The sequence below is a fragment of the Choristoneura fumiferana genome, chromosome 14 (genome assembly GCF_025370935.1).
Source record: "Choristoneura fumiferana chromosome 14, NRCan_CFum_1, whole genome shotgun sequence".
Lineage (NCBI taxonomy): Eukaryota > Metazoa > Arthropoda > Insecta > Lepidoptera > Tortricidae > Choristoneura > Choristoneura fumiferana.
The window spans coordinates 13,212,549-13,230,195 of NC_133485.1; the positions used below are offsets into that span (position 1 = coordinate 13,212,549).

Consider the following 17,647-nt stretch of genomic DNA (forward strand, 5'->3'; position numbering starts at 1 on the left):
ACTATTGTAGTTTTATTTAAAACTGTTGCCCAGGACTCCGCCCGCGTAGAACGGGAACTATGCAATTTTCCCTCCTCCTAATAGTTACAAGTGCTCCACTTAAAAGGAGGATTCGACACTATTTGTTTGTCATTGTTGAAAAGAAATAATTTTTATTTTGATTTTTTTGTTAATTTTCCGGGATAGAAAGTCCTATGTTTTTCTTCGGGCATATACCGAATTTTATCCAAATCGGTTCAGCGGTTAAGACGTGATAAGGTAACAAACAAACAACCTTACAAACTTTCGCATTTATAAAATTTGTGGGATAATTTGGAGAAAAATATTAGAAATTCACATGTGCTGCCACAAAATTTGTAATAGCAGTAAAGAACTCACTTTCAACTTTTTTCCTCTTTGGCGCCTCTACCTCCGTCTTGATAGCAGGGCGCTTCTTGGGGGGCTCTCTCGGCTTGAACGCGTCGGGCGGGAACGTCTCCACGTTTGTGACGCGAATCACGCCGCCCTTCAACCTGAAAATTAAATAAATATCTGATACAGCTGTATTTCTAGGACAGATAGGACGTGTCAAATATTTTTGCACGCTCCGCTGTGGCAAATGTTAATTCTGGTGGTTGAACAAAGAATTGCTTTCAGTTAGGATGTGCAAATGTCTACAGACATGATATTTGGCGTTGGTATTTTTTATTATGATCTGAATGAAGCAAACAAAGTAGTTCAGGGAATTTAGAAATTTCAATCAAACTGCCAGACCTAATGGTATACGCAACCGGCCAGATGGAGCGCGACACACGCGATCAGCGGGCCAATGGCGCTCGACTAATTTCAGCGCGTGTAGTATGCCCTCCGTGCTCTTATCAAAATTAACTTGAATTGCAATAACACCATACTTACGTGTTAGAAGGCGTCAGGAATATATTTTTGGACGAGCCGGTCACGACTATGTTTTTGGACGTTCCTGCAACCGACGTCGTCGTTTCCATCTTCCTGTTCGGCTTCGATGAAGGCTTCTTTGCCGGTTTACTTTGCACCGGAGGCGCCGGAGGGGCAGGCAAGTCCGTCAAATCCACCGAGTCCATAACTACCCCCTTCGTTTTACCAACCGTAACAGCTTTATTCAGTTTTTTGAATAGACTATTTGGATTGTTGACCGGAGTCTTGACGGATTCCATTTCTCGTTCAGTTATGTCGTATAGTGAAGCGTTTATCGTATGATCGATCTTAGGGTTTTTCTGTGTGTAAGATTTAACAGAATCTGCGCTAGTTTTAGCCGGTTTAGTCGTGGTAACAGGGGGTGGTTTGGACGGGCCAGGCGTAGGCGCTGCCTTCGTTTGTTCGATTGGTTGCGTGGGAGCCTTATGCTTGCCTGAGCGCGAACTCGAGTAGCGGTCGGCGGGGATGTGGACCACATCTTTTAGGATAGAGAGAGGATCCTCAGGGCTCGGAGAGCGTGAACTGGCGCTGTCAGAGCCGCTGAAAATAGTAGTCCTCGTCTTTGTTGACGCTGGAAACGTGCTGGTACATGTAGGTGTGGTTTTTTTCGAGGGTCCGGCGTGTGCTAAACTAGTTCGCAAAACATTTTCAGGTACAGCTTCGATTTTATTCAACACTTCAACTTGGCCCGTCTTGCTGATACGGATGATATCACCCGGTTTGCACAATTTGGCCGTCCTCGCGGCCTCCTTAGGCACGGGGGCTTTGGGCGCTTCCGGCGCTGGCCGAGATTGTGCCGGCTCAATATTGCCACTAGTCTGAATATGTGGCGGGTCAGGTTTATGCGATGAATTGATATCGTTACGTTTAACGGGTTCCATTGGTGTAACAGCGGTGTTTTGTTTCGAGGAGCTCGACCGGGGAGTCTGTTCGAGCGCTTCTACTGGCGTCCCCAGCTGTAATCGGACTCCGGTGGAGGCAGAGGTGAGCGAGACGGGAACTACTGGAGACGCTTGAGAGTTTGAAGCCGTCGTCCGAAATTTGACTGGTTCCGAAGCCTTTGGAACCTGCGGTTCTGTAGCGGATTCTTCGTCATCGCTGTCGAGACAGATGGTGTTAGAGTCAGTAGTCACTGGCATGGTCGGTTTCGGTGGAGCCTGTAGGGCGGCAGCAGGGCCGACGCTGACGACTCCGTTCTCGGATATCGTAATCACCGGTCCGTTTACGAAAGCCGGCGTTGGTTTGGAAGCGGCGTTGATGCCTGTGAACCGGCCGTCGAGTGTGATGTGTGGTGTGGGGGGTGTTGGTGGTAGTATCTTCCTGGCTGCAGCGAGGCGGGGGGCGGCGGGAGTGGCAGGAGGGGCGGGCGGCGCGGCGGGGGGGCTCACGATGCGAACATCGTCGTCGTCGGGAAGGATGCACTCCTCGCCGGACTGCGGCGCCGGGGACTCTATGGGAATTGCGCGTTTTATCCTGTAAAACAAAGTGTATGATTAGTATACTAGGCAACTGCAACGCAGTGCTGAATGCACGTTATCATCATCGTACTATAACCTTTTAGTGTGCACTTTTACTCCTTTTTACTTTCTCTTTGGTTGTGGAGTAAACAAAGTGGTGTGGAGTCAAGGTTAAAGGTAAAGACCACCGTAAAATTTAGTCTGTAGTTGTTTTCGGGGATGTATAATTGATCTAGCTTGGTCTTATTTCTGGGAAAACGCGTGGTTCGAGTTTTAGCCCGATCAAAACTCCAACCGCCCAGGTACTTGTTTACAAAAACAAATAATAGCCTTCACTTTTATCAAACTAAATTAAGAGACATGATTAAATATTACTTTTAAAATATACTCACAATCCAACAGGTACGACGGTCGGCGTGACCGGCACCGCTGCCACGGGGATCATGGGAGTCAACTTGACGAATCCCAAATTAGGTATTTTCGGTTTCGGTTTCTCTTTAGGCATCAAGTCCGAGGCCACTTTGAGCTTCAACTTGGGTCGTTCGTCGGTCGGTGTCGCTGCGCTAAGCATTTTCTCAGAGTCCCGAATCGCCTTCCTTTCTTTGGATTTAGAGCTTGCTAAGGAGTCCTTACCGCCGCTAATGTGTAGCTTCTTAAGTATGTCCGTGCCCAAGACCTGAATAAAATAAATAAATATCATGGGACAATAATAACTTGTGCAATACACTTGGGAGCAAAGAAATCGAGCCACCCTTGCAAATTTTTATGTTTCCATGATAACACTTACGACCTAAAAAACATAAAAATCAACGTAAAAATTGCAAGGGTGGTCCGATTTCTTTGCTCCCGAGTATATGTATGGATACAATAGGCAACTAATATCACACTTATATAAATAAATACATACTTAAATACAAATTAAACGTCCACTACACGAGATCAAACGTACGTATTATTCATACAAATGTCTGCGCCAACCAGTAATCGAACCCGGAATCTCAAGCTACATAGTTAGGTTCGTTAACCACTTGGCTATCAAAGAGCAGACAATTTTGCTTTGTAAACAAAAAGTAACGCCTAATTCAATAAATTACTGATCCTAGATGTTTTAATCAGTTCTAATTGACACCGTTGATGTGTGTATTGATCAAATAATATTCTTCCACTCTGAAAGTCTGAAGGTCTGAAACTATATATAGCTGTAAAATTTAACTCACCTTCACCGCGATGTCGTATATAGGCCCACTATCAATGCTTACACCGGTAGCCTCGAATTCTCTAAGCGCTTTCCCTGTACTGTACTGCGCTGCTAATGTAGCCGCATCTTCATCCAACATCGGGTTTCCAGCCAGGTATGTGTGTGCTACTATCTTCACGAAGTTCTGGTTAGTCAGGAGTGACGGATGCAACGGATACCTTTCTGTATCACCACCATCACTTGTGTTTGAGTGTGAAGCGTTTGAACTGCCCTTGTTGTTGTCGGTTTTCTCCTCTTTAATTGACTTCGCTGGCCGCACTTCGGGCAAAATCTCGTCGTCACTAAGCAAAATACTTTCTTCCACCTCCGTGGTTTCTTGCACGGGTTCCACAACTGGTTCTTCTGGTGGCTTCAGCGATTTCCTTTTGCTTTTAGGTCCCGGTTTGTATTTCGGTTTTTCAGGAGCCTTAGTTGCTTGGCGCTTGTTAGTCGGTTGCTGCAAGGAGTCGTCGCTATCGACGCGCCAATCGTCATCGTTCAAATCTATGACGATGTCCGAAGATATGGAATCTAATTTTTGTTCCGCTGTGACTGCGGCTTTCCTTCGCCTTTTACCAGCACCAGTTCGGGTTGCGTTTGGAGTGGTTTCGGTGATCGAGTCGAATGGTAGTGGTTGGTCCTCAATTATCTTGGGTTGTTTAGTTTTCGGTTGACTAACCTCTGGGTTGGCTAAAGATCGTACATCAGTGAGGGCAGGCATTGGCATGGGCTGAGGCTGTTTCCGTAGTAAGACTTGTGCGATGCTCGCAGCCATTTCGTCTCCGGGAGGCAGTTTGCTGAGGTCGCCGGTCGCCACGATTTGTCGCACGGTGCCTATCAACTTCGATATATCCCTCGATCCTTTCCTATTGTTGAAGTCATGGCTCAATAAGATTTGGGTTATCTGTGAAACCATGTCAATTTCTTGGTCTTTGTCGATGAGGAAGTCCGCCTGTTTGCTGGTGGACGGTTGGGGCGTGGGAGTGATGGGGATGCAGCAGTTGATCACTTTCTTGCCGCGTTTCGGTCTCTGCTCTGTCGCTGGCTCGAGTTTTACGTCGACCGGTTCGTCTTTGATTTCCGTTACGGTAGCAGTCTTCTCAATGGACATACTTTTCTTCGGTATTTTTTTCTCTTTCTTGAGTGCGCATTCGCTTTTCAATTCTGAGGATAGAAAAAGACAGTAGTGAAAATCTCTCATCGGTAGTTACGACATAAACATTATAATGTATAGGCCTTCTAACTAAAAAGTTACTATGGGAGACTCAACCTGCGGCCGGCCAACCTTCTATGAGAAGCTTATATTAATTTTAAACTACTTAAAATTTTAATGACGTCTACAATCAATGGCGCGGCCCGCTAGACTATTGTTAGAAGTAATTTGTGGCGGGCGTAGATAAACGCGCAGCGGCGAGTCGTGCTCGTGCACGGCATGCAGCGCCGCGTCGCGCGCACACAGACACAGCTGCGAGTATAGTACTGACGGTCGCGCTGCGTCTCCTGCTGGAACTGCTGCCAGGCGGCGGCCCGCTCGTGCTCGGGCAGCGCGGGCTCCGAGCCGCGCAGCAGCGAGTCGTGCTCGTGCACGGCATGCAGCGCCGCGTCGCGCGCACACAGACACAGCTGCGAGTATAGTACTGACGGTCGCGCTGCGTCTCCTGCTGGAACTGCTGCCAGGCGGCGGCCCGCTCGTGCTCGGGCAGCGCGGGCTCCGAGCCGCGCAGCAGCGAGTCGTGCTCGTGCACGGCATGCAGCGCCGCGTCGCGCGCACACAGACACAGCTGCGAGTATAGTACTGACGGTCGCGCTGCGTCTCCTGCTGGAACTGCTGCCAGGCGGCGGCCCGCTCGTGCTCGGGCAGCGCGGGCTCCGAGCCGCGCAGCAGCGAGTCGTGCTCGTGCACGGCATGCAGCGCCGCGTCGCGCGCACACAGACACAGCTGCGAGTATAGTACTGACGGTCGCGCTGCGTCTCCTGCTGGAACTGCTGCCAGGCGGCGGCCCGCTCGTGCTCGGGCAGCGCGGGCTCCGAGCCGCGCAGCAGCGAGTCGTGCTCGTGCACGGCATGCAGCGCCGCGTCGCGCGCCACCCGCAGCAGCACCACGTCCTGCACGCCCACCGCCACGCCTCCCGCCACGCCCACGCCGCACTCGTCGAACCTGCATGCAACGCAAACACACTAAACTTACAGCCCGCACAGATTATACGCACGCTACATAATTCCATTTTTTTTTTCTAAGTACCTTAGGGCTCTTACACATAAACAAGATACGATATGGCATCGTAGTACGACGCGGCATCATTTCACGATGCGACGTCGTGTCGTGAAACAATGGCGTGTCGTAACACAACATGATATCGTATATGTATAAGAGCCCTTACATGACTACTTATTTTGCGATAAAAAGAACAAGAGCAGATAATAAAAACGGCCACATTTTGGCATGCTTAAAAAAGAAAGATGAAAAAGAAATTATCTAACTAATGGCATCGAGAACCGTAGCTCCAAATAGCTCATCAACTATCTCACATGTATGGACCAAATTGGTGCATGGAAAAAATCGTCGCTAATTTAAATATCTTGCGAAGTCGCTTGATGCAACTTAGTTTCTTGCCGTACCTGTACAACTCGGTGAGTTCGGCCATGTTGTAATGGCGGTCGATTTGTTGCTCATCCACGACACGGCACGACACGGCTTGCTTCGTGACCGCTCGTTCATAGATCTTCTGTTCCATTGTGCCCTACGACAAAATTATTATGTACAGTCACCAGCATCAATATCTGACACGACAAAGCGTTCATAAATATTTGAGACGACTCTATTTCTAGGGCTGGTAGGACGTGTTAGATATTTTTGCACGCTCCGCTGTGGCAAATATTTAACGCAAGTGACAACACAGTAGTGAAGACACTATGTTATAAACCGGCAACGATCGTGCAGTACAGTCAACGGCTATAATATCGGATAGCAAAAATGTTCTGAAAAACATCTGATGCGCTCTAACGGCTATTCAAATAGAGAATCAGATATTATTGCCAATGACAGTATCTAAAGTAACAGTCTCTGCGCCTATTTTGTACGATCCAGTTCATAAACTTGTGAGCAAAAATTTGATCGAAAATATCTGAACACGTCTCTATTGTTAACGGCGTAGAAGCGTGTTCAGATATTTTTGTTCAAATTTTTGCTCACAAGATTAAGCTCAACTGGAAGCGTTAGTTTGCCGACGCCCGTATGAACAAACTGGATAATCAGAAAATGTTAATAATCGGACTTTTCTTCCAAACAGATTGTGATTTTAGAAACTAAAATTATCTAGCGTACGAGTATAATTCGAAGAACTGAATTGCGTTTAAATTCGGAAAACTCCAATGATATAAGATGATGATCTGCTGATGATCAATCATGCAATGATGATAAGATTTATAATTATAATATAGATTGTTTGACTGAAACATTTGACGTCCCCTTACTTACCCTCGCTTTTTGCAATTAGTATTTATTTATATACAACAATATACTACGCGCCCCTCCGCCTCCCCTTCAACCTATTCAGCCCTCCTAAATATCCACCTGCCTGCGGCACTTACCAGCGCGACCAGCCGATAGATGAAGCAGTCCTTCTTCTGGCCGAAGCGGTAGACGCGGAATATGCTCTGTATGTCGTGCGCGGGGTTCCACGACGTGTCCAGTATGATGACGCGATTGGCCGCGGTCATGTTGAGACCCAGTGAGCCGGCGCGCGTCGATATCAAGAACAATCTGGAATTTGATGAGGTTACTGTTTTCGGTCTGATCAAAGAGCTATTGACCTGTTACCTCAGTGGCACCTATTGTTTTTATTTAATGGCAATACGGTTTTTGACAACTCCTGAATTTGCCATGTCTGACATAATATTAGGAAAATATAGATATACAGACAGTGTTTAGCGAAAACAAAACTTAAATTGGACTTGAAATTGGAAAATTGGATTCATAATGATTTTTGAAAATCTACTGTCTCTTCTACGCTTTTCTCTATGCAGCAAGTATGACACTACTTGCGTGTGACGTCACATGCAAGTGTGTTTTTCTGTCTAATCTTGACTTTCGTCTGACTGAATTGTGAAGACAGGCATTGTGAAGTTTAAATTTATAAAACATAAAAAATTGTCAAATGCCGTTTTCTGAATCAGTGTAAATTCTCATTTATCAAGTTTTAATCTGGCACTCGCGATACAGACCCAGAGTCTAGTGCGAAGGCCGTCGAAAAGTCACAAGTTTTGTGGACAGTGTAACTTTACTACCAAATAAAATATTTTTAATCTTAATTGCAACTAAGCCAAATTTAAATTATCTAATCGGTGATAGAAATGACATATGGCACTATTCTAAGATTATTACCACAACTACTACATATTATTAACCACACGCTACAACATCGTACGCAAGCGACAATAGTATTGCATTCGACGGCACCATAACCCGGCAAGGCCCGGTCCCGGCACGGCCTTAAATCGAGCTAGCCGTCTTGTCTTGCCCGAGCGCTTGTCGCATTCACCATCCTTACAGTGAATATATCCTATACATTATGACAGGTAAGCAATGATGGAAACAATCGTGATTCTGAGTGCGTCATACAAAAAGGCATTAGCTTACTTGGTCTTGTAGTTGTTTTCGGCGTTGAACTCGCGGCACCACTTCTGGCGCACCTCGGGCGGCACGGAGCCGTCCAGCCGGTAATAGTCGTGGCCGAGGCTCCATTTGTTGATCTTCTTCAGGAAATACTCCAGCGCGTCCATTGTTATCAGCGACGTCGAGAATATTAATCTGTTGGGACGCAAACGTGTAAAGCCCAGTTTAGACTAGCAAGAAAAATTGTTTACATTGCGAGACCGTAAAGCGAACGAGTTTGAAATATACGCTCGAACCGCGCAGTGGAAAGAAACTTAGATCAGATGGCAAGGGCCGCCACTTTCCAGTTTCCAGTGCAAAATAAAATTTTGATGGCGGCTTTTTGAGAGGCGCGGAAGTGGTGTAGGTGTAGACTTTCTCGTTCTACCTTCTTCAAGGACTAGAGCCGGCGCTTTCCCCCAGTATACTCACACTTTATCATCCAAGGCCACACTCTCGTCCAGTATCCTGAAGACAGCCGCGAACTTGTTGGAGCTTTCGAGCCGCTCGAGCATGTCGCCGCCCTCCAAAAACTGCAGCCACCACACCTCGGTGTCAGACGGCTTAATGTCCTCGCTCGCTGTCAGGTCCTCCCGCGCCAAGTCGTCTTCAAGCTTCTCAGCTATCATCAAAAGCATCGTGAAAGGATTTTTTAAAAACAGCATAATAACGTCTGATAGTGGATGCACTTTGTAGTGAAAATAAGAACCTGTTCCCATTTATCGGGTGTCGGATCCGTTTCGTGTCGGATATCAGTCATTTCTATAGAAAATCGTGTCGGGAAAGTGTGAATAGCTTCATATAGAATGTTCTGCCACTAGTACATCCGATTAAAATCCGGGCCCGACATCCGACACGTGGGAACCTGTAAGTTAGCGTTCTGGGGAGGTACTCTGCACCGCACCGCTTAATTTCTCTTTCTAGACATCCGACTGTTTTTGATAGTTGTTATAATTACACTATGTTGCTACTATGGAACCAATTTCAACATCACAACATTCCAAAAATTTCATCAAACATTCAAAAATCTTCGCGAACTTCCACATTCAAAACATAAGCAGGACATACTATGAAAAATCTTACCTTTTACTTTGTTCTTCTCATCGCGCGACTTCATGTGGAAATTATGCAGAACCTGCGGATGCGACCAAATCTTCTGCAGAGTATGGAAGTCCTTCAATATGCTTTGCTTGTTCTTGTTAGCATAGTTTGCCAGATAATGCTTGTACAGGTCACACTGGCACTTGGTGAGCGATATGAACACAGTGTACTCGTGTTTCTTTGGCAAGTATGGGTAGAGGACAGACACCTCCTGCCTCTGAAGGCAGCCTTCTAACACCTTGTGCAGGATGTGAGTACGGGCCTTCATGAGCTTTATGTCTTCTACTTGAGAATCTCTGTGCTGGCCGTTCATTATTGGGTTTTCAAATCTGTGAAAGCCAATGATTACATCAAATCAAATGAAGTCATGAATTGCACGCAAATATAGTCGAAGAGCCATAAAGCACATATTTCTGTTAGAATTGTCACAAAAAAACAAATTAAGGGTCCTTTAGCTAAGAAATATGACAGGCAATGATCAATCACATTGGTCATAGAATGTTAAGTTATAGTGCGACCATTTTATTTAAAAATGAACGTAGACGTGAGCTAAAGGCAAATATTATGTTTCACGCAGAGCTTTTAATTAATAGTATCTCGTGGATTATACCTATTATACCATCAGTTGAATTTGCCACATAACAAAACTATCGACTGCACCGTAGGGCGCTATTGAGTATCGATATTTCATAACCTTTCATACCTTACTTCTCATACTGGACTAGATTGTTACACAGTTTAGTTCATGAATAATATAATTCCGAGGGTAAACGAAATAGACGACATTGTGAGCTTAATCAAATCAAAAAAAAATACCAACTTCATTCTTTGCACAAACCTTAAAAGAGTTTTCTTACCTATTAGAATACTCCGAGTACGTTCCTAGTAGATTCGGTTTGACGAAGTTTACCATACAGTAATACTCCCGCAGATTATTCTGCATCGGCGTGCCCGTCAACACGATCCGTCTTCGAGTGGCCACTCGGCTCATAGCTACCGCTAGCACAGAGCTGTCATTCTTTAGCAAATGTCCCTCGTCGCAGACAATAATGTCTGGTCCAGGGTCCAATAATGCTGTGCGGATCTTGTCTATGATGGTTTGTCTCACGTCATCCAATTCTGCGTCCAGCGTGGTCAGGCTTCGAAACAATTCGTAGCCCACGATGAATATGCCACCGCCGTTATACCAGTCTTCCAACTGATACGCTCGTTCGTAAGTTTTCTTGAGCTTCGACAGTTCGAATACCTGAATGTAAAATCATTCAAGTATTGTCAAAATCTATCGCAATAACATAGATGCATTACTATTATCAATTTATCATCAAATTACTTGAACTTTTACCTGTAGTTTCCGTTTCATTTTCCGTGGCTTGAAATGAAACGAAGACAAATTTTATACAAATCTATGACTAAATAGGCTAGTGCCTTAAACAAATCTTAAAAAAATAGTTCGTCACCTAGATTATCATAAATTTTCTTTTTATTTTTTTATTAAAATTAGATCGAAGATCACATTTCCCATGGATTGAAATTTTTGGACATACACAAATATTGCCCATTAGTTTTGTTTTTAATGTGGTTTACCACCCTAAAGTTGATAATCGTTTTTATGTCATAAAACAATAATGCCAATATTTGATATTGTGTGTATTGCGTGTCTGTCAACTTCAAAGTTCGACTTTGGCATTATTCATTTGATAGGAACTTGTATAAAAATTGATGGACCACTTATTTGGCTGGCTGTACTAAATTACATTTGAAATTTACCATGAGCTTTACGGTGAAGGAAAATATCGTGAGGAAACCGGGACAAACTTGCGAAGCCATTCAATGGTGTATGTGAAGTTGTCAATCCGCACTGGGCCCGCATGGGAACTACGGCCCAAGCCCTCTCATTCTGAAAGGAGGCCTGTACCCAGCAGTGAGTCATATATAGGCTGGGATGGACAGCCAGTTAAGTTCTGCGTGACGTCATGCTGTGCGACACTTTTTAGCACGGCGTGACGTCAAAGGCCCCCACTCCCGAACTTGACGCGCTTCATCTTTGTAATTTGGTTTGATTGTCAAAAGAAAAATGCGTGTCCAACGTTTTCCGACAATTTAACTGACGTACTAAATACATATAATAATTAAGATTGGTTTTTTGGAATCTTTTTGTATTTTTTATTTCAATTCCAAATTTTTACTTTTACGGTCATCCCGTAAAACCTAAATTGAAAATACAAACTGAAATATAGATGCACAGAAAAAACAGAAAAATAAGACCATCACTGGGAATCGAACCCAGGTCCTCGGTAATCCGTACCGCGTGCTATACCGCTACACCACTGATGGTCAACGGTACCGACACGAATTTCCCTATGCACCTCATATCTCAGCTTGTTTTTGTTTCTTACTTAGTCACTTAAGCAGCGACGCTAGCGACATCTATCATCATGATAATTTTTATGTTGCTTTGCAATTGTTTGTTATTTACTAAGCCGTGTATGTGTTGTGGAAATAAAGTTTTTTATCTATCTATCTATCTATCTATCTATCTATGCCGTAGCCCTCATCGAGAAACTTTTTCGGCATTCCATTGGAACTAACCGCTCACCCGGACAAGAGATATCGTTACTAAGCAATCAAATTAAGATTGGTTTTTTGGAATCTTTTTGTATTTTTTATTACAATTCCAAATTTTTACTTTTACGGTCATCCCGTAAAACCTAAATTGAAAATACAAACTGAAATATAGATGCACAGAAAAAACAGAAAAATAAGACCATCACTGGGAATCGAACCCAGGTCCTCGGTAATCCGTACCGCGTGCTATACCGCTACACCACTGATGGTCAACGGTACCGACAGCCGGTACCGGTGCTTAAGTGACTAAGTAAGAAACAAAAACAAGCTGAGATATGAGGTGCATAGGGAAATTCGTGTCTTTTTCTCGGGAGAGCGAGGAGGTATCAAGCTGAAATTTACATCAAATACTGAGGCCTACTGTCCCTTAGAGCTGTGAAAAAAATCAAACTTCTAAGCCAACGCAATCAAAAGATGCAGCCGTTTATGCTGCAAATTTTCGCAAATTTTCGAAACTCGCAAGGGAATCAAAACCTTTGATATGAAGGTAGGTAGGTTTGGTATGAACATTTGGTATGAAGGTAGCTATTATAACAAAACCAACTAAAAAAGTCTGAAAATCTTGATTTTTTATGTCTGTCTGTAAATATCAATGGCCATTATAATCTGACCCCACACTACGTTCATTTTGCTTAAGAGTAGGGCTCTGTATACACTGGATGTATAAAATCACCCGGAAAAAGCGAGAAATATCTTCAAGACACGATTCCCGTTTACTTACATACCTATAAATGTGCTCGGAACCCTCGGTGCGCGAGTCCGACTCGCACTTGGCCGGTTTTTTTTGAACGATTATTGATTACTAACTGAATAAAAATGTTGTGAAATAATTTCAATGTAATACTGTTAATACTGTATTTATTGAAAAATAGAGGTTAGGGATCCTAAATTTAAAAAGTTAACTGTCAAATGAAGGTCATTGAACTGTATTATTATGAATTTCAAACCAATTTAAAAGAATCCATAAATTTGTTTTTATGAGCCATAGAGTCCTAGACTTTTTCCCGGACTTATTATGTATACGAGTATCATTCATTGCATTCGTGCTCGTGGACCTTTAAATTGTCAAATAAAAGTACAGGACAGGAGTAGAAAAAAATATTATTGATCTAACATTTAAAATATCGAATGCACCATACCTTAATTTCATCCGTCACAGGTCCGATCCACTTATGTATTTCGTCGACCCAATTCAAGACCGTCGACAGAGGGCAGCACACGAGCACTCTTTGCATACCGACACGGGGATGCGTCAAAACCTATGAAAGAAACCATCATTTTTCATTTCAGTTACAGGCTAATCCTATTTACGTCAGCTGCATTAATATCTGCCACAACGGAGTGTGCAAAAATATGTGACACGTCCCACCGGCCCTAGACATGTCGTATTACATATACACGCACGCTTTGTTGTTTCAGATACTGGTGCCGGTGATTGTACATCCATTTCTTTAAGCATGATTTCCACCAAAAGGCTCGCAACAGACCGAATCGGAAAGAATACGAACGGATGCGGCGACAGCCGAACGACTTCTATCCAACGGACCGATCGGTCGGTGACGGACCGGTCCAGATAAGTGCCGTATTAATAGTCCGCTACGGTAATATTTTTGCATGGGCCTAGAACACGGTCTAGTGACTCTAGTGGTTTATTCAATCAAGCGTTACTTTGCATAGGTTAACAATTACTTATATGACTCGCGACCTAGCGATAGCCACGTTTATGCAACAAATGTGTGATGATGCAGCTCCTCCGCCTCCACGCTGAAAGAACGCACACATCTCCACCACCAGACTATGCTGACTCGTTTCGAACTCAACCAGAGTTCATCATCAGAGCAACACAACCGTTCAACATAACAACTCTTTCTTTAACGTGAGGTTGACTTACAGTGTGCAACAGAGCGAGCACTTGCAGAGTCTTGCCGAGGCCCATACAGTGCGCTAAGATGCAACCGCCGCCGGGGTGCCCCGACTCTACAATCTGCAAGCTCTCGAAGCACGCGTCCCACATAAACTTGACGCCTTCGTACTGAAAACATAAGAGAGTGATGTTAATTTTTTTGTCAAAATTATTTAAATACAATTTGAAACATCGTTTATGCTTTAAGGCAGATGATATTTACGCATTGCAAAGGTATGTACATACATAATCTACTTATTTATATATAAAATAGTAGTTACCTATAATCTAACCAACAAAAAGTTGGAAAACCCCGACTTTGTCACTTCAAACTTCAATATCTCAAAAACGGCTGAAACGATTTTGATAAAACATGCCCAAGAACCATCGCCAGTCATCCGTCACTCGTCCATACCTACAGCGATAAACACCTACAGCGCGCGACAACTTGAGACTGTCTAAGCAGTGGGGGCTGCCGCGCGCCTGCGAGCACACGCGTGACGCCTCCTTACCTAAATATCTGTGTTATCGCTTGTGTGATCAGTACAGATCTATTGAATAATGTTTTTCCATCGTGTTTTTGTCGAATAAGTTCGTATTTATCTTGCTATCTCAATTATCTTCAGTAAACTTCAGTAAGCTAGTTGAGAAAGCAACATCCGACATTCTCCGACAAAATACGACGGAAAAACATTATTCACTACATCTGTAGGTACACTGCACTGCACCGTTTGTAACAACGGCGAATCGTAATAATAATAACTGTTGCGTGGACGAATGTCGAAATAAACAAAAGAAAGAACTCGAAATTATCTTTTTTTTACATTACCAAAAGAAGTTTTTGGAAGTCGCTTAATAAATAACATTTCTAAACGTTTAGTTGGATTATTTTATTTTAATTTTCTGACAAAGTGATAACCCTTACACTCGAATTTGCGAGATAGGTATGTCCGGAACAAAAGGCAGCACTGTAGGCTATTAAAACGGCGGCTTTCTTCAAGATCAAAGGAGTGCAAATTCTGTACGTAGTACTATTATTTATTCTGTGCCATCGCTAGAAAACCTGCTTTCAAATAATAAAAACCGCATTCAAATCGGTCCACCCGTTTAAGAGCTACGGTGTCACAGACAGACACACATAGCGGTCAAACTTATAACATTCCTCTTTTTGCGTCGGGTGTTAATAAAAGTACATAGTTACTGACTGATTGTATAACTGACAGACAGACAATGTGAAGCTTAAACGACTGCTGCTACAGGTTTTGAATTTATTTATTTATTTATCTAATGCAATTGATACTATAATTCAAATTACAAATTACAATTTCGCAGATACAACTTCGCACCACTTGTCAGGTGTTCAAAGTCCTCAGCCGGTCCGCTGTATCTAGTGATGGGGCACTCGAATAAAATGTGGTGTATGGTTTGTTTCGGATCCCCACACTCGCACGCCGCCGACACACCATCCCCACTTGTGCCAGAGGTATGCGCAGTTACCGAATTCGGAATTGAATAAGTTTCCGTTATTAAATTCATTTTTAATACAAGCTTTTTTGCTGACTGTACTTTTTGTTGACTGTACTTGTATTCATAGTCAAAATACCACAAACGGGACTTATCACGCTAAAACACACGAGTAATATTTACCTCGACGTTTCAAACACATTACAGTGGCCGTGGTGTACTCGTGACCACGGCCACTATAATTTAAAACGTTGTACTTGTATTGTCATCCAACTTACATATATACCAAATTTCAAGTCAATCCGACCAGTGGAAAAGGGTCTAAATTACCTTGCTAGTGTTGACCCAACAAACAAGACAAGCTAAATAATAGCTTGTAAAAACAATTAACTTCTTCTTATTTAATAGATGTAACATACCTGATGAGCCTTCATGACTTTGGTGAAGAAAGGATGCACTGTGACCGCAGGACGGAGCTCCTCGAAGTCATACTCAAGACAGACTTCATCGTTAATGACTAGTACATTCACTCCTTCGTCGCACCCCAGTAGTTCTTGCTGTATGAAAAAGATCAATTTCAAATTAAAGTGCAATGCAATACGACGAATAACTTAAAATAACTTTTCATTGAACATGACAAAAAAATACGTAAATGTACATAAACAGAACTTCAAGTAAGGAAAGAAATGGACTGGTTTTGTCCTAACGCGATGTAGACTTACATAAATTGTATCATATAAATGTTTATGTATGTAATAGAAACAGGTTAATTATTATTATACTTACTACTCCATGATTTCAACTTAGCAATAAAGAGTAAAAGTCAATAGTGGAAGCAATTTCCGCTGCTTGTTGACTTGTAGGTAATCTCTTGAACTACTGAATTGATTAAAAAAAAAACATTCACTAGTATAAAACTACACTCTTCCAGAGTAACTTTAAACTACTTTTCATCCCGGGAAACCGCAAAGTTCCCGTGCTACGCAAGAAAAGTTGTGGGCAACAGCTTGTTATTTCAGAATATGAAAAATACATACCAATTTAGTCTGCTTCATGATCAATCTCCTTTTCCTTTCAAACTCTTCCATGTTAGCTATCACAGTACTTCTCGCCAGGGATTTTTTGTCAATTACCTAAGTAACATAAAAATGTAACTGTATAAAAAAACTGCCGTGTAAAAACTATAAAGTTCCATAAAAGTAACTTGCCTTTCTGATGTTGCGCCGTCCTTTGAAATACGCTTGAGAATTGCCTTTGCCAATATGGGTTCCAGCATCTCCTAATAGCTCGTGCGACAGTACTCTGAAGCCGAAATTAAATCAATATAATATATAAATAGAATATTTTTTACGGGGATCTGCTGCAGACATTGAGTCAATTTTTATCTTACAAAAGAGAGCAATCAGAGCAATTTATAATTTGAAGACGCGTGAATCTTTAAGATCTTTTTTTAAAGAAACAGGTATCCTAACCCTGCCGTCGCTTTATGTTTTTGAAATACTCATGTATGTTAGGAAGAACATATGTGATTTTCCCACTAACGTCGATAAGCCAAAGGCTACTAACTAACACACTAACACAGGGATGCTTAAAGTTTCATCTTACAGAGTGGCTAAAACCAAAAAGTCGTTTCTGGGAAGTTGCATATGTTTTTATAATAAAATTCCAAAAAATATTACAAATGAAACAGATACAAAATTCAGATCTATTGTCAAGAAGACATTAATATCTAAGGCGTATTATAAAGTTAATGATTATATCATAGACAGGGATATTTGGAAATAATTCCGAACCGCATTGGCGATCCCTTCAAATAGCGAACCTACTGTGTTAAATACTTGTGATGTATAGATATCATTTAATAATATAGTAAATCTGTTTAAAAAAATATATACCTCGTTGAGTTTCTTCCCGGATTCTTCTCAACAGAGGTTTTTCCGAACCGGTGGTAGATTTTTTTGACATTCATAAGTGCTTGTTATAGCCTAAATTGAACAAAGATATTTTGACTTTGACTTTAAATACTTAGGTAATGAAATGCAAGAAAACCATAATGATTGGTCCATACCTCATTTGCTTTTGTCTTTCTAACAGTTTCCGTCGAGAGCGTTTTGAACGGCCACGTGCTTTCCGAATCTCTGGCTTTGTCTCTCGCTCTCGCTTCTCGATGAACTCACTGACTAGTTTAGCTCGTTTTGCATCATCTTCCCTGGAAAAGCATGTTTTATTAATAATTACCATAATTAAAGAGCATTTTATTGAGACAATAAACA

General features: G+C 42.6%; 1 protein-coding gene across 2 annotated transcripts in view; it reads right to left on the minus strand.

Moving 5' to 3' along the window:
- Window positions 1-17,647, minus strand: part of LOC141435204 (uncharacterized) — a 28,869-nt gene that overhangs the window by 3,343 nt on the left and 7,879 nt on the right. Inside the window, exons 5-22 of one of the 2 annotated variants that reach the window (XM_074097841.1) lie at window positions 17,443-17,583; window positions 16,583-16,676; window positions 16,412-16,507; window positions 15,794-15,931; window positions 13,899-14,039; window positions 13,147-13,266; window positions 10,725-10,751; window positions 10,240-10,628; window positions 9,365-9,711; window positions 8,714-8,903; window positions 8,267-8,437; window positions 7,219-7,390; window positions 6,247-6,368; window positions 5,112-5,785; window positions 3,608-4,791; window positions 2,783-3,066; window positions 895-2,406; window positions 379-512 (exon numbers count right to left, since the gene is read on the minus strand). In XM_074097841.1, the coding sequence (XP_073953942.1) occupies window positions 379-512; window positions 895-2,406; window positions 2,783-3,066; window positions 3,608-4,791; window positions 5,112-5,785; window positions 6,247-6,368; window positions 7,219-7,390; window positions 8,267-8,437; window positions 8,714-8,903; window positions 9,365-9,711; window positions 10,240-10,628; window positions 10,725-10,751; window positions 13,147-13,266; window positions 13,899-14,039; window positions 15,794-15,931; window positions 16,412-16,507; window positions 16,583-16,676; window positions 17,443-17,583 (5,936 nt within the window). The remainder of the gene's footprint in view (window positions 1-378; window positions 513-894; window positions 2,407-2,782; window positions 3,067-3,607; window positions 4,792-5,111; window positions 5,786-6,246; window positions 6,369-7,218; window positions 7,391-8,266; window positions 8,438-8,713; window positions 8,904-9,364; window positions 9,712-10,239; window positions 10,629-10,724; window positions 10,752-13,146; window positions 13,267-13,898; window positions 14,040-15,793; window positions 15,932-16,411; window positions 16,508-16,582; window positions 16,677-17,442; window positions 17,584-17,647) is intronic. The other variant, XM_074097842.1, reaches the window with a different exon arrangement.